Here is an 18,485-nt window from a genome sequence, read left to right as displayed (position 1 = left end):
CTTAAATTTGTATCATGTATATCAGCCCCGTCGGGAATTAAGAAAGGAAGGTAAAGTTGAAGAAATTGACATAGTCAGATCTTGAACATACAGCGTGTTCAGATAGCGTCACAGAAGCCGTCAAATGAGCATTAGCGTAGCGGTGTTCTAGCCAATCACAACCATCTACGCACTTCCTCGTTTCCGGTCTATCGTCCAATCAATATTGATGCTACTTGCGGGCCTGAATCCCTCTTCAACCTTCTGTTCTTTGGAGGGGCACCTTCAAGCGGCTCCGTGGTGCACCGGTAGTGACTTCTTGATCAACTGAAAACATCGTAGAGTAACACTTGAACCCAGCGACAATGTCGTTCCTGACTGTCAGTAGGCTAGCGCCTAAACTCCTCAATTCAAAGGTAAGAGGACAGTGCGTGGCTTTCATGTTACTTGATTAAGCCGTCAAACCGAAGTTAGCCGGCTAGCGACAATGTAGCTCATGTTAGCTCCGACGACCACATTGTGAGATAAAGGCGGTCTCCATTATGGATTAAATACCGCATCTATCTATAAACGTTTGATTGAAATTACTAACGTTGTTCTAATTCTTTTCAAATGCGATGGCAAATATTTACATGTTCCTTTATGACTAATGACAAGTGGGACATATCTGGCCAAGTTCAGATACGCAATGTGCAGACTGTCATGGATTTGGCTAGTCAATTGACTTTAGGCTATCAGTGATACAATCTGAGTTTAACTAGTGTTGTAGAATTGCAGTACTGGGACACCCTTAAAAATTCTCCACCACCATCTTGACCTTCACTTACAAATGTCCCATTGCTTAACTTTGTATCCTGTGTTAAGATCCTTGAAGGCTTTTTTTTTGGACCGTTTCAAATGTCAAGGCGACCCGCACTGTTTTGTGCACACGGTGTGCATTTGTCAATGTGGTCTAACAGTACGTATGTATATTGTACACTTTATAGGAAATGAATCACCAATAAATTTGCCCCTGAGATTATCAAGCGTGACATTGCCTGTCTGCACCGGTTGCCACTTTTTTACAATTTACTCTTTCATTCCACTGACCTCAAGGTTAAAGTGCATTAAAACCTATTGTGTCATCTGTATTTATAATGCTGTACAACCTGCAATGGTTATCTGGCTTCAAAATTGGGACAATTCCCAGATAACCTCAGTCACACTCGCCTCTTTTTCTTACCTCGAGTCAGTCTTTGCCCTGGTTGGCTCTTTATTGTTATTCTTACATAACAAGCCCTGATGGTCAAAATCTCAAATGTGACAGAACACCTGGTGCTTCACATGTTTGAGCATGCACAGTTGTAAGTGACCCCGTACTCGGAGAGGAAGTTTTCTCAGGTTAAATGCATCAAATGATGGTCAATTCATGCACTGCCCCTGCCCCCTGCTCTGCTTTAAGAATGTACGTTCATTTGTGTTTGCATTGTTTCTTAAACATTTAAAATCTGTTCTCCAAAATACCTCATAGAGATACTCGCTTTTTTTTCCTCAGAAATAGAATGATCCTTGGATGGTGCCAATAGTAGCCAATTTACAGTGGGGTTTAAAGAGTGCATGCAAAGTTTTCTGAAGCAAAGGTTCCTTTTTTTTTTTTAAATAATCTGAATAGAAATGAATTAGGGAGCCGTCAGAAGTGTCATCTCACATCCTCAGATAAGAAAAGGATTTTTAAAAATATTTTTGTAAAGCCCTAAAAGTCAGAAAAACAGAGAAACCCATCATTATTAATTTCTCCCATAATTTGCCGATCAATGCATGATGTGGTTGATCAGAACCACAAAATAAGACGGAAAACACAATCTTGTTCATGCCCAGGATGTTCTGTGTGCTACCTTTTGTTAGTATTTTAGTTTTTCCCAATATTTATTTTTAAAAAAAAGGGTGGGGGGAATTTTGCCAGACAGTTTTTAAAAGGTTTATAATTTCATGCTAATTACCTCATCTATTGGGTTTTGTATTATTTTAATTAGAAAAATTACAATGATGCGGTTTGCTTGGAACATTTGTGTCGAAATATGTAACTTGTATATCACCTTTATTGTAAACCAAGAGTGAACTGTAAACAGCTTGAAGTAAGAATGCGTTGTTTAATATTTGGAGAACAGTTTTCTTGCCAGTTGAATGTTTAAACGTGATTCAATAGTTGCTCATGTCCTTAAGTCCCGTGCTCCGCCCAGGAAGTAAGCACTGACTAATGCCCCATATTTAAGCCCTTCCCAGGCTGTTACATAATGGCCCCTCAGCAATGTGAGGTGACATAAGATCCTACCTTTTGTTTTCGATGACCCTCCTGAGTAATTTCATTCCAACCAGTTTGTGGTTACTCATCATACCAGTGGGACCAAAGCCAACTAACCCAAAGCTTTTTAACCGCACTCCTCCTTCAGTTGTTGATTTAACTTGTCCTCTCAGGGGAGTCGTCTTTCAGTGGCAACATGAAGCAGACATAACTTTTTTTCTTTGCTGCTATAGGTTGAAGAGAGAGCCTAAATCGTTTGCAGCGCAACTGTACTTACTATTAGTTCTTTCTATTAGTGTTTGACCACAGCTGTAACCTCAAATAAAAATAGCCCTTTTTCCTACAGAGACACATTGATGATGCATTTATGAAAACTGGGCTCAGTGGAATTGAGATTATTTATGAATGAGAATTGAGTGGAGAAGTGTTACTAATTTACATGCTTGATTGATTGTTATATTGACACAATGTCGAGTGCAGTAAAAGCTTTATGCTTTGTTGTCTTAGATGATGATGATGATGATGTTGAGTGCTTTGAAATGACTGCATCTCTGTTTTGATTTGTATTGTAATTTCTGTTTGAATTTATTCACGGACAGCACTTTGTTTCAGCTGCCTTTTTTTAAATATATATATTAAACTGCTCTGTAAATAAAAATGAGTTGAATTTGCAGAAGGCGGTTTTAGTTTCTCGCATAAAATATTGCTGTCCAAAAATACCTGCCTGGTTTGTACCTGATTTGCTAATTATGTCGCAATTATTTCTTGTGCCACAGAATGCCACCTACTTCATTACAGCTGCAAGAAACGCCAGCGCCTCCACAACAGTAAGTCCCCTTGAGCCCAACCCGATCGTCTCAATTATGCTGCATTAAAAGTGTAAAACGATTGAAATTATAAAAGACAACGGGCCTCCATCTTGATCAAGCTTGTGATGGTTACATAGATCGGAACACCTCTAAAATAGTTTTTCCAATTAATCAGAGTGGCGCATGCATGCACTGCATTGGAACAGATCACGTCACATGTAAACAGTTGACCAGAAACTGTCACTCTGAATTCCAATGGAATGTCAGAAACATGCTTGTGAACCCAGCTAACGGTTCCGTCAACGGCTCACTGCGTGTTGCTTATTGCAGTGTGAAAAAGTCTCTAGTCTCAACTAGTTTCTGGTCTTGTATACATATCCCGTTAGGTCATCTGAAATGTTCAGGTATGTCTGCACAGGTCTCCAAATGTTCCAGGCAGTGTTCTCCCGCTCAGGAAAAGACCATTTTTTGTGCGGACCTTTTGTAGGTCAATCAATACTTGTGGTCAAATGTTTACAATCAGACTGTTGATCATATTTTAGCAGTGTGTTATTTTTGGACTAGGTGTTTGTGCCCTCTTCAAGTGTGTGTGTGTTTTTTTTCCAATCCAGAACCTGAAGGACGTTCTGTCAGACCTGATCCCTAAAGAACAGAGCAGGATCAAGAACTTTAAGCAGCAGTATGGGAAAACCAACATAGGGCAGATTACTGTGGATATGGTGAGCAAACTGACTCTTCAACGTAATTTCTATCACAGGTTAATAAAGTATATCGTCTGTAGGGGGGGAAAAAACTACAACACGCGTTATAATTGTTTTAGCATGATTATTTCAAGTATTCCTCCTGTAGCAATGTGCCACGAGTGGTTCATACAATGTTCACACTCCCATGCCTCTTTTGAAATTCAACCCGCAGCCATGTGCCCCCCCCCACTCCCTTGCACAAAAACATCAAATATAACTACCCCCAACACATACAGCACAAATGAAAGTGCTTCTTTTTCCACCTGCACGTTTTCCTGCAAACATGCTACCCGAGGTCTCACGCTAGCGCAGTAAGTCCCAAGACTTACTGAAAATACAACTAAATCAATAAAATAGGATTAAGTAAATTTGATGGCGATAAGAGAGATGCTTATTCACGGTTCGAACATGTGTAAATATGTAATGCGGAAAAGGTGTGGGTGCAGCAGTGTGAAAATGCAAGAAGCGTGGATTGTACATATTTGCAAAGTCATTTTCAACTTGAGAATAAACAATAGCAGAACGTAGATTCCAACTGTTAACTGTAATTCCAAGTTTTGCTCCACCACTTGTGATAAAATTATCTGTGGATTTTACCACGTCTTTCTCAGTGTTAAGTGAAAGTTTGAGATTACACTGTAGATAACGCGGTATTCAAAAGCAAGTTCTGCTTGTAATTGATTTTAGTTACTGTGTAAAGAACATTGAGTTGACTTGTGTATGAACTGTGCTATTCATCGGTAGATCAATTTGCCATGCTCCTTCAAAGCGTCAAAAGGTTGACGTAATGCAAAATGTCCAGTAAGCATAATCGTCTGATGGGTTGTGTTGGGTTAATTTTGGCAACACTAGGTCAGCCATGAAGTGTAACGCAGATTAGTCAAACCACTTAATCTGTCAGGGTTGTCTGCGCCGGTTATCTATCAGTCAGGTCATCCTGATGAGGCCACCAATCTGCCAGATAATAACTGCAACACAAGGGTGCATGGTGACCCTTTCTGGATCTTTACAAACATGAGCAGATTTGACAATTTGATGCAATACACTAGCAAATCATAGCTAAAGAATGGACTTTGGTGTTTGGTGAGAGCTTGCCCCAGCGCATCATGAGTCACATGAACACACACAGGTGCTGTCAAGAAATGTTGAGAAACAGGCTGTGTCCAAATTAAAAGGCTGCTGCATACTCAAAGGCTACATTTTTGGCTGAATGATTTTAGTTCCAGCGTGCCACACCTACATGTGGTTTTCAAATTGTAGTAAGACAATTAGCAGCCTGGATCTTCCCATTCCTTCAAAAGCAACCAAGGACAATGTCCACCAATGTTAGACTAAGACAGTGCTTCTCAATTATTTTCTGTTACGCCCCCCCCCCCCCCAGCAAGAAGAAATCTATTCGCGCCCCCCCTCCCCACCGTGACTATCCTAACTTGTCTTGTAAGTCGTAAAATGTTGCACTGTCGCAAACGTGACAGAAGTAACAATGAGAGCGCCACTGCCCCCTGCTGTAGTAAACGCGCAATTACACTTTATTCTAGTACTGCCAAATAAAAAGCCTGTTCCCCAGGGTCACACGCGCCCCCCCAGGAATAGCACCGCGCCCCCCTTGGGGGGGCGCGCCCCACTATTTGAGAAGCACTGGACTAAGACAAACATTACAAGAAAATAAATCAAATCAAATAATTCGTAAATTAAGCCTCTCAAGCAATGAAAAACGTTCTTGGGCCTTTCTTATTCCTCACAAACTTCAAAGATTTATACCATAGTGAAAACTCATTCAACCAATGATTTTAAACAAGTATCTACATTTGGGAATAAGGAACTTGCCTAAAAACATATTCTTGCTTTCGCAAAAGAAAAAACAACTTAATGGCACTTCAATGTCAAAGGTGACATCAGCTCTGTGTGTTTGGTTCTAAGCCAGCCCTGCATTTCCAACCAAAAAAACGGTGCCCGCATTTGGAGAGGCCTAGTGTGTATTTCGACACCACTTGAGATCGAGTTGCGCCCCAAGTGGCTCACGTAGCTGAAAAACCGACCTTCAGAGGACGCAGCCTGTGAATTTTGACGTAGCATCAGTCTTTGGTTGCACATTCATTTCCAGCATGTACAAAGCAATGTCATGTTTTACATTTGTTGGTCTCTTCTAATCTATGAAGCAACCTGCCTGATCAACAATATAATAACACTAAATAGATTTTTTTCCCCTTTGAAGATGGAGTGCAACTGAAAGACATTTATCTGTGTTTTTTTTTTAAATTATTTTAAGATTGCATTTGTTTGCTTGTCCAGGTATATGGAGGGATGAGGGGCATGAAGGGTCTGGTATATGAGACTTCTGTGCTGGATCCCGATGAGGTCAGTGCTGAATATTGCTACCCTTTTAGCCCTAAATACAGATAGCTAGATGAATAGATAGATAATCTTGTGAGGAAAATTGGATTGTCACAGTAGCATTATTCGATTAAACCAAAAGAAAGAAAAATAAATACTGTTACTGGTAGACTGGATTAGCAGCTTGAATCATTCTGTTTGGTTACAGGGCATCCGCTTCCGAGGCTATAGCATCCCAGAATGTCAGAAGTTATTGCCCAAAGCTGAAGGAGGTGAGGAGCCATTGCCTGAAGGCCTCTTCTGGCTGCTGGTCACAGGACAGGTGCCCACTGGGGAGCAGGTGAGACTCAGGGTGGTGTAGTGGAGCCACAAAAAACATATTCTACTTTATTCATATTTTTTTCTCCTAAGGAGCAACTGTTGTCCATTTTGAAGCCGTGGAGATTTATCTTTGACCGGACTTTGAGATGACTAAACAAATTACACACATTACAAACATGGTGTACAGTACGTGCCTACAAATGGTTGTAAAGTCAGCATCATAACTGCTTGGTTCTAAACATCAAGCCGCTATAAAATGTCTGGTGATCATTTATAAACAAATCGGTCCGACACTTTTATTGCGGAGGCAAAAGATCATTTGATTGCCATTATTGCTAAAGATAAAGTCAAGGCAGACTGATAAGCCCATTGCCTTTCAGCTGAGCCCGTCGGAGAGAGAGGAAAAAAAAACCTTCTCTGTCAAGTTTTATATATGTGAGACAAATGTGTCCACAATGCGTACATCATGCGACACGCTCCTGCTTGCCAGGTGAACTGGGTGTCGAAAGAGTGGGCGAAGAGAGCGGCGCTCCCGTCGCATGTGGTCACCATGTTGGACAACTTCCCCACCAACCTGCACCCCATGTCTCAGTTCAGCGCCGCCATCACGGCCCTTAACAGTGAGAGCAGCTTCGCACGTGCCTACTCTGAGGGCGTGCACAAGTCCAAGTACTGGGAGGTGAGTAATCATGCTTACATTGGCCCTTATTGTATTTTTTTAATATCAGCCTATGCCTAATTTCTACTCTCCTAACAAATTATGAGAAAGTTTATTCATGATGTCATGATATCAGCCTCAGTATGAATATGGTGCAAAATGTCTGATTACCCAGTTGAAAAGCAAGAAGTTTTTTAAGCAGCTTTGAACTACCTATACTGCCCAGATGCTTTAATTGGGTCATGGTTTATGGATTTCCACTTAGAGGCCTCATGTCGCCAATAGATTCTTTGATAGTCTCATCAAATCTGACCAATGAAATTAACAAACATGCTCCAGTGGACTGATTAAACTCTTGAGTCCGAGCCCATGCTGAACTTCACGAGTCATATTTTAAATATATACTGTATTTAATTCACAGACAACTAATTTCTAAATTATTATATTACCTCACGTTATTAAATTCACAAACAAGATTACATTGCATGCAACTTCCATGTGTGCAACAAAAACAAATGTGTAGATACAGAATTTCCCCTTTAGTTAGTAATATTATTATAATCCAAATAGCTCTGGGTTATTTGAAAATATCATGCGTGAATTTAAAACAAAAGTGTAAATAAAGTCTTCCATTGTGACTGAATGGCATCGTACAATGAGACAGCCTTAAAAGAAATTGCTGGTTTATGGAAAACCACCATTTATGGAAAATTATTGCATGTGTTCACACCGATGCTCGAACAAATTGCAGGGGCTATGGACCAAGCAAGCACTGCTGTGAAATGGTGAAAATCTGACCAACTGAAGCCCTCCCAGGAAGGGCTTTGTAATTTCATGTACATGATGGAGGCAAAGCCCATAAAATATAAAGGATAATAAAGCAGCAACAGCATGCATCTAGCCTCTGTACAATCTTTTCATCGACGTTACACAAACCATTGTACAGTATTCAATAGATACATTTTAAACACAAACACCGCCACATGAGGCTCATCACACGTGTTTGTTAGCATACTAGCTCAAATAACGCGACGGCAAAGTCATGCGTCTGTCCAAGCCACCCACTTTTTTGGCTCTCTTCTCTATCTCAGTATGTCTATGAAGACTCCATGGACCTGATCGCCAAGCTGCCTTGTATTGCGGCCAAGATCTACCGCAACCTGTACCGCGAAGGCAGTAGCATCGGAGCCATTGACTCCAACTTGGACTGGTCTCACAATTTCACCAACATGCTGGGCTACAGCGACGCTCAGTTTACTGAGCTCATGAGACTCTATCTCACTATCCACAGGTTGGGCCAAATATATTGTCTTATATTGGATTGAATAAATAAACCACTAAATTCTGTCAACAAACAAAATGCTTATAAAAGGAATACTTGAGTTTCATAGTATACACTCTGTTCATTTAGTCAACGATCAAAATACTTGTTGACGTATCTACAATACATTTAAATTTCTACTTTAAAATGGGCACATTTGCATGTTCATTTACTGTAGCATTAGACAAGCTGACGTTTGTGTCATGCAACAGTGACCACGAAGGAGGCAATGTCAGTGCCCACACCAGCCACTTGGTGGGCAGCGCTTTGTCAGACCCCTACTTGTCCTTCAGCGCCGCCATGAATGGCCTGGCTGGTCCTCTTCACGGCCTGGCAAACCAGGTAAGTCATTGACAGACAGACAGACAGACATACATACCGCCAATTAAGTGTTGGTTTGTCCTGTCAGTGATGTCCCCTGCTCCTTTGTCTCCCAGGAGGTGCTGGTGTGGCTGACCGCACTGCAGAAGGAGCTCGGAGGGGAGGTGTCAGATGAGAGGATGAGGGATTACATCTGGAACACGCTCAAATCCGGAAGGGTGAATAGCTTCAGTTCTTGCCATGGAATAGAATTAAATTACATGTAGCTTCTCAGGTTGAATTTAAACCAAAATGCTTAGTGTCACAATTGAATGTTGTTCTGTGCGTTTACTGGTTTCCTTTGACAACCTGACTGCTCTGAAAAAGCTCATTAAACAGTAGTCGACTATCATTTACATTGTAAGGTAGTAATAAAATGGAAATTGATAACAGCCGTCACATAGCCCGTCCCAAAACGAAATCTTGCAGACGTTGTCGTCAATAACATTTGATGCAATGTACCGTCTTTGTGTCAGGTGGTGCCAGGCTACGGTCACGCCGTCCTGAGGAAGACGGACCCTCGTTATACCTGCCAGCGCGAGTTTGCCCTCAAGCACCTGCCCAATGACCCAATGTTCAAGATGGTGGCTCAGCTCTACAAGATTGTCCCCAATGTGCTGCTGGAGCAGGGCAAGGCCAAAAACCCCTGGCCCAACGTGGATGCCCACAGTGGCGTTCTGCTGCAGGTGAGTGCTAAAGTAGCTCCTGCGGTTGTCAAGTGACGTGTCATGGATGGGTAACCAGTAGCAGCGTTCTGCTGCAGGTGAGTATTAGACTAGCCGTTGCGGTTGTCAAGTGATGCGTCATGGATGGACTAACAGTCGCAGCATGGCACTTATGTAATAAGGCAACAAAGCAAGTTATCGCCCCCACCTCCCACTAAAAGCCATCTGTAATTTTGTTAGTTGCCACAAGATGGCAGCTGACTACTTAACACTGAAAGGATAATAAAACACCCCCCCACCCCTCACTAGAAGCCATCTGTAATTTTGCTAGGTGCCACAAGATGCCAGGATAACGCTGAGAGGATAATAAAACGCCGCCACCACCATCATGTACCAATCATGAACTCGTATTATACAAACTACTATTCTGTACTCAATTAACAGTCGACACAAACCATTACACAAGTCCATTAAACCCATCTTTTGGCATTAACAGACAATTGTTAATGTTTGGCAATCCGGGCAAAATAGACCATGTGTGGACTATTGGTACTTGTATTGGAAGAAAAGCAGAAGGTTTCACCTTTGACTGTGCACAAAGTGCATTTTAGTAGTGCAATTAAGCCGGGTGGGACATCTCAAAGGCAGATAGATGAAAACAGCACTAGCATTTCCGTAAAGCCAATAACCCCAGGGCTCCAACAGAGGGCGCCAAGGTAATTTACTACTTTAGCCTGAGCATAAAGCCAGGGTGGATAGGTTTAAATAAAAGTGAATTTGCAAGCAACAACCTTGAATAATAATCTCAGTGTACACTGTTCTGTCATAATATGTATCGGGCATAGTTTTTTCCGTCATAATTAATAATTCCCATGTCCTATTTCTCATGGCACAGTGGTTGGGACTGACTCTTGCAATGGAGTGGTTTGAGGAATTGCACATTTGCATAGTTCAGATGAATGTATTTGCATGCGGTCAAATTGTGTTTTGGCTAATGCTTGTGCATGCGTCGGGATCTGACCGCTCCCCCCTGTACTCCCCCACCTGCAGTACTACGGAATGACAGAGATGAACTACTACACGGTGCTGTTTGGTGTCTCACGGGCTCTCGGTGTGCTGGCCCAGCTCGTGTGGAGTCGAGCCCTGGGCTTCCCGCTGGAGCGCCCCAAGTCCATGAGCACGGATGGACTCATGTCTCTGGTGGGCACCAAGTCGGGTTGATCGCCGACTGCGCTGGGAGTTGTAGTGGTGAGCGGAGGTGCAAAGGTGACAGATTACCCCCCCAAACCTTCCCTGTCCACCCTTCCGAATCCTGAGGGATTGAAAGACTATACTTTAAATGTCATTACATACAAAAAGACTCTCCTCTCGCCACTGCTAGTTGTCCAGCTGCCTCCTCGGGAGGTGAAACTTCCACTCGCGTAGAAATAGATACCCACCTGAGATTTTATTTTTTAAGCTAGCCTCGCAAGGCCTCACTCTAAATCAAGCGTGACACTCAAAGGGAATTGTGGAAGTCAATTGCACTTCCTCTGTAGTATTTGTTTGAGTGGCTAAAGCCAAGTCCCCCAACAATCTGTTGACATGTCGCTTTGGTTTCTTCTATGCATCGCCCCTGCCATTCTTCTGCCGTTGGCAACGTTTCACTCCCATTTATGAGCACTCCCGTTTTCACCATTCTCACCGCAATCAAGCTGTTTGAAAGAAAAAAAAAAATGAAACTTGGGGAGAAACTAAGATAATGGCGCTTTCAATCTGGATCTATATTTTTGTTATTTTTAGTGCTGGTCTGTCTTCCCTCTATGATCAAAATAACCATCTTGTCTTTGTCTGAACCCGGCCGGCACTGTTTTAAACTGGCAATTGGCACAGTGGGCAAGCGGGTGGGCCGTAGTGACGCAAAAGAGCAAGCGTGAATCCAAAGCAGGTTTGGGCTTTGTAATTCTTTATGTCCGTTCATGTTAGTTGCTTTTTGCTTTTCCTCCACACGAGAGCGTTTTTTTCAACATCGACTAGTCCAAAATCAGCATTTACTCGATTGATTTGATCTTGTCATTTGAGGCCAGAGACCCTAATATGTATCGAACTATCATGCTTGGGTCGTGTCGTGGTTTTTTACTTTTATTTATACTTTGTGTACATAGGTTATATATATGTATAAGTTCTGCTCGTAACAACCACACCGAGTACCAACTGTGTCATAGTTCAGTCTCTCGTGTAGAAACCGCAGCTATCTTGTACATACGTGTTTTTGCTCATTTGTTCCGGGTGGTTTCGAGCTTGCTCTCGAGCTCCGCTGCCAAGACAGCCTGCCCACCTGTGACTTTGTGTGTCAACACTCCATTTTTGCTTCTCCAAATCCTTCCTTCTCTTTCTCTCTCTCTCCCCCGCCACTCATGTCTATTGCCTCGCCGCATTCGTTACTTTGATCATAGAGGAGCAGGAAGGTCGTAAATGAGAATGAAATGTAAGGTGGGTTCATCAGATGCGCTTCAGGGGGCAGGATGGGTCGGACAGGGCAATAAATACTGAAAAACATGACTCAAAACGGAAAAAAAAAAGGAAAAATAAAGGTTTTTATTAACACTGCCTGGTGTGCTTCTTATCAAGTCAATTTGATTTATAAGGCCCTTACTCATAAAAAGTCTCAGAGGACTTCATATGCCCACAGTTGGCTAATATTAACATTCCATGCTTAACGCCAGGAGGGCGAGAAACCTTGACAAGGGGCCACAGATTGGAGAATCCCCCCCTTCCAGGGTGACCAGGCTGCAATAGCTGCTGAGTGGGCAACATTTAACACAAGACGGTGCTATGCCACGTGAAAGACCATTCCGAATCGCCTTTGTCATAACTAGAACCTGCAGACGTCTGCATTCTTTTTTTGAAAATGAAAATCCCTGTGGCTCAGTAGTCGAAATGAAGTCTTAACGACCAGAGATGTGCGTCATGGCACTAAAAGGTACTTTGGCCTTCCTCAGTCACACGAGCCCTTCTTACTGAATGTGCTAGGATATTAATAACACCCTACATTCTGCCACCCAGGTCTGCTTAAAACTTGAAAATGACCTAGAGACTGTGATGTCATTTTCAGTCGACAGCAAATGGTAACATGGCCACCCTGAGTTGGATAGAAATGGGAGAATTTTGCTGCTTAAGTCATATTCCACACAGAATACTAACATAGACGCAGTGATTAAACTAGTAGGGACCAACCTAGTATTACTGTCAAGAAAACTTTGGGGTTGACCTTTGCTTTGAACAAGATAAGCTTTTGTACAAGAAAGTTTATTGGTTGTAATTGACATTTCTATAGGTAATTTGGTTCAAAACTAGACATGATGGCTAACTTTTCTGTTGCTTACTTGATTGATTGGATGGATCGACAACTCAGAAGCTGCACGCACTGAAAATAAGGAACTTTATTTATATACAGTCTTGCCTCCAAAAGTACACTTCATCCTTTCTACAACATAGGGACATCACAATAACGCACAGGTGCTTGAAAGTTTAAATATTTCCCTGCCTCACGAGGGTTCTCCCCCGCAGATTAAAAAAAGCTCAACAACATGAGATCACCCATGTAGCAAAGCGACACTTATTTTGTCAATTGGTTCAAGTTGCCACATCAAAGCACGGGCCAGGAAGTTGAAAATAGATACAATAATCTTTTGTATGTCTTACAATCAATGAGTGTGCAGCGCACAAACACAAGTTGCAGCCTTGCATACATGTGCAAACAAACGACAAGTTTAAGTTCCTAGGCCAACAATGTTAGTGTGAACGCTGCAGGCTAAAGGGCATTCCTCTCATGCTTTCATTTGCCATGTAACATTGAAGCTCTGAAATGTTGATTGAACTTGAGTATAAAGTGGACCCCCGGATATTTGTGGTTCGGCTTTTACCCATTTTCAAGGAAAAGTTAATAAAAGTATGAGCACTTTGAGACCAATTTGGACTACAACAGATGAATAACTGCAAATTGACTTATCTTTTTATTTGAACACAAAAAAGAAAAGGTTGGGAAAGCTGAAAAATGTGAACAGGTTTTAATCAGAAAAGTAATTTGAATTCACCTGTTTTTTTGTCTTTTTTTACAATTGTACAGATTTATATCTTTTTTAAATGAAACTTTAAAAACAAAAATGACCTTTTATATGTCTAAAACACTTGAATTTATTTAAAAACTGGAATTAAGTTTTTTTTTAAAAAATAAGATAGCTGTATTCCTGCATTTTAAATTATCTTCAGATTAAAAAAAAAAAACAGTGTGTAACTGAGCAGATGTGATGCAGCTGCCCATATACTTCTCCTGAGATGATAAAAGAAAAGCTAAAGCACTGGCATGAGGTGGTTCACCACTAGGCTTCCAAATCTGTGCACACGTATGCAAATGTCACACATGACAGCAAGCAAGTTCAAAGTGCAGAAAGAAAACTTCTTTGTCCCTTTACTCAAACCTGTTAACACTTTCTCACTGTTCCAAAAATGGCACATTTTATCCGCTCCCCCTTTAAAAAAAAAAAACACTTATATATGAAGTGTTTAGCACCAAGCACACTTATGAAGCAAAGCAGACGACTCACAAAAAATGGGATACTGGAGAATTTTCAGGATGAGCCTAAAATATCATGAAAGATTAACTGGAAGAGTCATTAAAAAAAACACCTGCTGTGAATGTGGCTCCTTCTTAGAGAACAGCAAGTTGTAGGAAAAAGTGCTGAGACACTAAACAGTTGAATACATATGTGCTTTCAAAAATTGTGAGAAGTTTGAATTAGATTCACCTGTAAGTTTGGCAACATTCAAGATTCATCCTGATATTTCAGCTAACATCCAAACTTTTTGTGAGTAGTGTATCAAAACAAATCAACGTGAAGGAATATGTTTGAACTGAAGCTCACAGTGAAACATTGGACTTCCTCCCCTTCAGAAATAAACTCAGGATTGGTTGTCTTAAAAATATATATATTTTTTTAAATAAAAGCGTATTGTTTGATGATGTATTTGTTGTTTTGTACATGAACTTGCTGGACAATGTCCCTCAAGAGAGGTAGGGGGGGTAGGCTGGGAGTAGGGGGGGAGACTAAGCAGCAGCTTCATGCAGTTTGGGTGTTTTACGGCCGGACATCACGTCTGGTGGATCTCGTGGAACATGAGCTCTCGTGGGATACGAGTCTCTGGGCCATAGATTTTGCAGGCACGACGCTCAAAAGCAGCCACGTTCTGCTTGACCACCTCGTCGAAGAACATGGCGGCCAGCTGCGAGTGCAGCAGGGAGCGAAACTCGAAGGATATCTGTAGAGGTGAGAGGGGCGTGCTCACAGAAATGGCAAAGCGGCCGCGGAGGGAGTGGCGACTTACGGAAAAGTCAACAGTGCAGGTGCGAGGGTAACCGGGAATGCCAGGACTGAAACGCCAAATGGTCTCCAGGTGGTTGAACAGCTTTCCGTCCGTGCACACGGCCTGGCAGTCAGCACCGATAGAACGACGAAGGTTATTAAAATGATCGGAAAACATTCAGAAAAATTACTTTGAGGCTTTTTCAAGTTTGTCAGGTCGTGCAATTTACACGCAAGTGCAACTTGTATATCTTAAGATCCAAGTTCAGACTGGCATCCAAAAGCCAACATCCATATTCGTGTTGACTGTCTGCACCAAATGTACACAGTATGCCAAATGCCCCAAATAAAAGTAGAAGAGGAAATGAAGAAAATGGAGGCATGGCAACGAACATGTTTCGTATCACGAGTTTAGCATGCGGCTTCCACCGCGAAAAGGATGTCCTACTAACAGCACGACCAGGATTCTTGGGCTGCAATGAGAATAATAGTCAGCTGACCAACCAAAACAGCCTTGTTTTGTTATTATGTTTCCCGAAAATATGAGTTTTTGCAACTTGTAAATTGCATTCCACTACATTGTGGTGTCGATTTGAAAATGAAGTATATACAGCCAGAGCCATGGCGAGAACTCACCTTGACCAGGTGAGGCCGCACGAAGCTGATCATGGACGTGTAGCGCTCGATGACAGGCGGGAAGCCCACCTCCAGCTGGGCCTTGCAGTGGCCCGCCCGCTTGGCCACCGTCAGAGACTTCTTGCACCACGGAACGAACAGCTTGTAGTCGTCGACGTTGGCAACCACATCGTACATCTCCAGCATGGAGTACCTGCAGGTAATAGGACACATGCTCAGCGAGGGAGGAGGGCGAGCGCCACCCAAGTTTCTTGGCGGCGACCGTTACCCAAGTATCCTGCGTTCCGAGTACTCCTTTCTTTTATTGGTAAGGCTGATGAAGTTCCTGCTCTGGGGAACACTCGCCATTGCTTCCCAGTCGTGGAGGCAAAGCACTCTGGGAGATCTTGTCATCAAAATGCCGCATGAGGACAAATGTCTGCGAGGGGACAAAAGACATCGTGTGAGTGTAGTAAAAGGCTGCGGGTGTGCACCGGTAAATTCTGACCTCCAGAGTGACAGACAATAGGACATAGAAAGTTGGCTGGCTGCTGCTGGCGTTTTCTCATTTGATGTAACAAGTGCTCCCGTGACATGTGGTGTCAGAATGTGGCTGACCTCAACGAGCCAAGATGGGACTAGAATAATCTCCGTCCGCTCCGTCCTCAGTGACACAGGTGTTTTGGAAAAAAAACTTTTGGGCCTTTCAACAACATGCAAACCTTTCACTCAAATGACTTAAGTAAAAAACTTCTGCTCTGCTTGTTGTACACCTTAGTCGCTTGATTTTCTATTCCTGTATGTCTTTCCATTTCAGGGGAACACATACAAAGATGTTCATTTGGTCCAAGAACGGCAGAGTAGACTTCATCTCACTATATTGAGGTATAGACACCTTCTACTTCTGCAAAGATCTGCCGGGGGCTTTAAAAGACTAAACTGCAAAGAGCTTGAGCCATTTATTTAAAGAAGACTTTATTTTGACATAATACTTTATGCTGATTGGTCTACGGCGGGGATGGGCAATGGGGAGTGGGGAATCATAAAATAATTGTAATGAAATATTTTGGAAGAGGGGAATATTAACCAGTACAGTGGATCACGAATTCACTTAGTTGCAGTTTTATTTCAATATTTTGTTCAATGACCATAGTTTTTCATTATGAATGCACATAAATTCGAAGTTTAGTCACAGTATTGTTTGGGGTTAAAGAAAAATATATATAGTCACTAAAGCAGTCTAAACAGTAGTAAAATCATAATTAGAGTAAGCTATGTGTTTATATATATGTGTTGTAAAACAATAGAAAAAGAAAACCTGGTGTGACAAGCCGTGACGATGCCTTGTTACGTCATAGCGTAAACTAGTTCATCGGGCACCGTTCGTAACCTCGAAACCGAAACGCTATGTACTGTACTCGCAATTCCAAGTCACAGTAATGTTCGATTGCAATCTAAGTAACACTAACACTCACAGACAGATCATCTGATGTTCATTACCTGATATTTTGTCGCGTGCACATTCGGGGCACCGATGGGCGACAAGACCGGGGCGAGCCCACGATGGCAAGCTGAAGATAGTCGCTAAAAGTCCGCACACCCATGGGCAACCTCCGGGCTGTGGTCGCGGCTGCCATCCAGACAGCCACACGGTGTCAAGATGAGTAAACAGGGATGGAGCTGACTGAAGCGATCGGAAAAAAAGCGCTTTTCGGTCCGTGCAGAGGTAAGACGTGTCGCTCACAGAAAAAGCATTCGATGACAAGCCGGCGACGTAACGATCACAAGTGATGCTAGCTAAGCGCAAGCTAACGTTAGCCAGCTAGCGAGGAATCGTAATAGTCTGAATTTCCGCAACAAAAAAGCGAAAACATCACTCGCGCTGTCACATCGTCACTGGTCATAAACTACGGCAGACTTGGCAGGTATGTTCTGTTTGTTGCCGAATACCGGCTTGCCAGTTCCCGACGACCTTCTGCTGATCACTAAAACGCCGGTGGGACAAATTGCTTGTTCTGCTGGTCAGCTCAAAGCGGCTGACAGACTAAAGGCTGCTCCCTAGTGTGGCGGAGGACCACAGATTCAAAACCCAGAACGGTCTGATTTTGTGGTACATAAACGACTAAAATCACTTGGGTTTCAATTCCCTACACTGAAATAAATAAAAATGTCATTTAATACGTTCCATTCACACAAAAACACCCTGTCAACTGGTGTATGCTTTTTTAAAAATAATAAATAAATATCACTATATTGTATTGTAATTTATTAAAAGATACAGCAATGAAATTTAAAGAAAATCTAAAGATCTAATCCCAGTTGTATTAAGATTTGATTTAATACTTTAATTATACGAGACTGACATTGCTGATCAGTCTGGTGCCTTAGCCACTATCATTGACTTCATTGACTTCATTGAGAGGTAGAAAGCAGAGGGAAGAATCCCTTGTCAGCTCCTTCACTTCCCGGACGTTGAAGGGATGCTACCAAGCCGCGGTTGAAATGTCGGAAAAAAGTCGGTACCGATACCGCGGTCGGCAGTTTCACCTTTCAGACTTTAAACACTGCGTCAATACTTCGCTTGAAACTTTCCTCTGACTGGGCTGTGATACATGACTCGGGTAGGCGGTTCCAGCTATTAACTACACGGGTAGAGAGAGTGGCGTCACCATGGATGCGTAACCTCCTCGGTTTGTATAGCTTCAAACTGTGACCACGTGTCGAAGTATCATTATTTAAGATGAAATACTCCCTCAGGTCTTCACCAAGTTCGCCTCGGAGAATGCGCCGGGTATATATCAGATCTCCTCGGTGACGACGGTAGGCCAGAGAGAAGAGATTCAACTGTTCCAGTCGATCTTCGTAGGAAAGCTGGTGAAGTTTTGCGACTGTTTTCGTACCGCGACGTTGAACTCGCTCCAGCATATCGGATTCGTACTTGGTCAATGGGAATACTGCAGGCAGTCCGTACTCAAGAATGGGACGCACGTGAGAGATAAACAGGGGTCTGAAAATCGCAGGAGTCATACGGGCAAAAGACCGTCTGATGGATCCAAA

At 42.5% G+C, this 18,485-nt stretch overlaps 2 protein-coding genes across 2 annotated transcripts; one reads left to right on the top strand and one right to left on the bottom strand.

The window, feature by feature from the left end:
* The first annotated feature begins 224 nt into the window (after positions 1–224).
* Positions 225–12,060, top strand: cs (citrate synthase). Its single transcript, XM_061303416.1, has 11 exons — positions 225–395; positions 3,037–3,087; positions 3,681–3,788; positions 6,105–6,170; positions 6,355–6,486; positions 6,958–7,146; positions 8,217–8,416; positions 8,659–8,788; positions 8,884–8,985; positions 9,283–9,492; positions 10,522–12,060. The coding sequence occupies exons 1-11, from the start codon at positions 345–347 to the stop codon at positions 10,690–10,692; spliced, it is 1,410 nt and encodes a 469-aa protein (XP_061159400.1). The 5' UTR covers positions 225–344; the 3' UTR covers positions 10,693–12,060.
* An 815-nt stretch (positions 12,061–12,875) lies between these two features.
* coq10a (coenzyme Q10A) lies at positions 12,876–17,472 on the bottom strand. The gene is made up of 5 exons (XM_061303429.1): positions 16,929–17,472; positions 15,718–15,867; positions 15,450–15,642; positions 14,836–14,937; positions 12,876–14,769 (listed from the first exon to the last, which is right to left on the bottom strand). The coding sequence occupies exons 1-5, from the start codon at positions 17,063–17,065 to the stop codon at positions 14,602–14,604; spliced, it is 750 nt and encodes a 249-aa protein (XP_061159413.1). The 5' UTR covers positions 17,066–17,472; the 3' UTR covers positions 12,876–14,601.
* Between the last annotated feature and the right edge of the window lie 1,013 nt (positions 17,473–18,485).

The sequence above is a fragment of the Syngnathus typhle genome, linkage group LG2 (genome assembly GCF_033458585.1).
Source record: "Syngnathus typhle isolate RoL2023-S1 ecotype Sweden linkage group LG2, RoL_Styp_1.0, whole genome shotgun sequence".
Taxonomy (NCBI): Eukaryota; Metazoa; Chordata; class Actinopteri; order Syngnathiformes; family Syngnathidae; genus Syngnathus; species Syngnathus typhle.
Note: the sequence above shows the minus strand (reverse complement) of the source record. Positions and strands in the feature narration are given on the sequence as shown.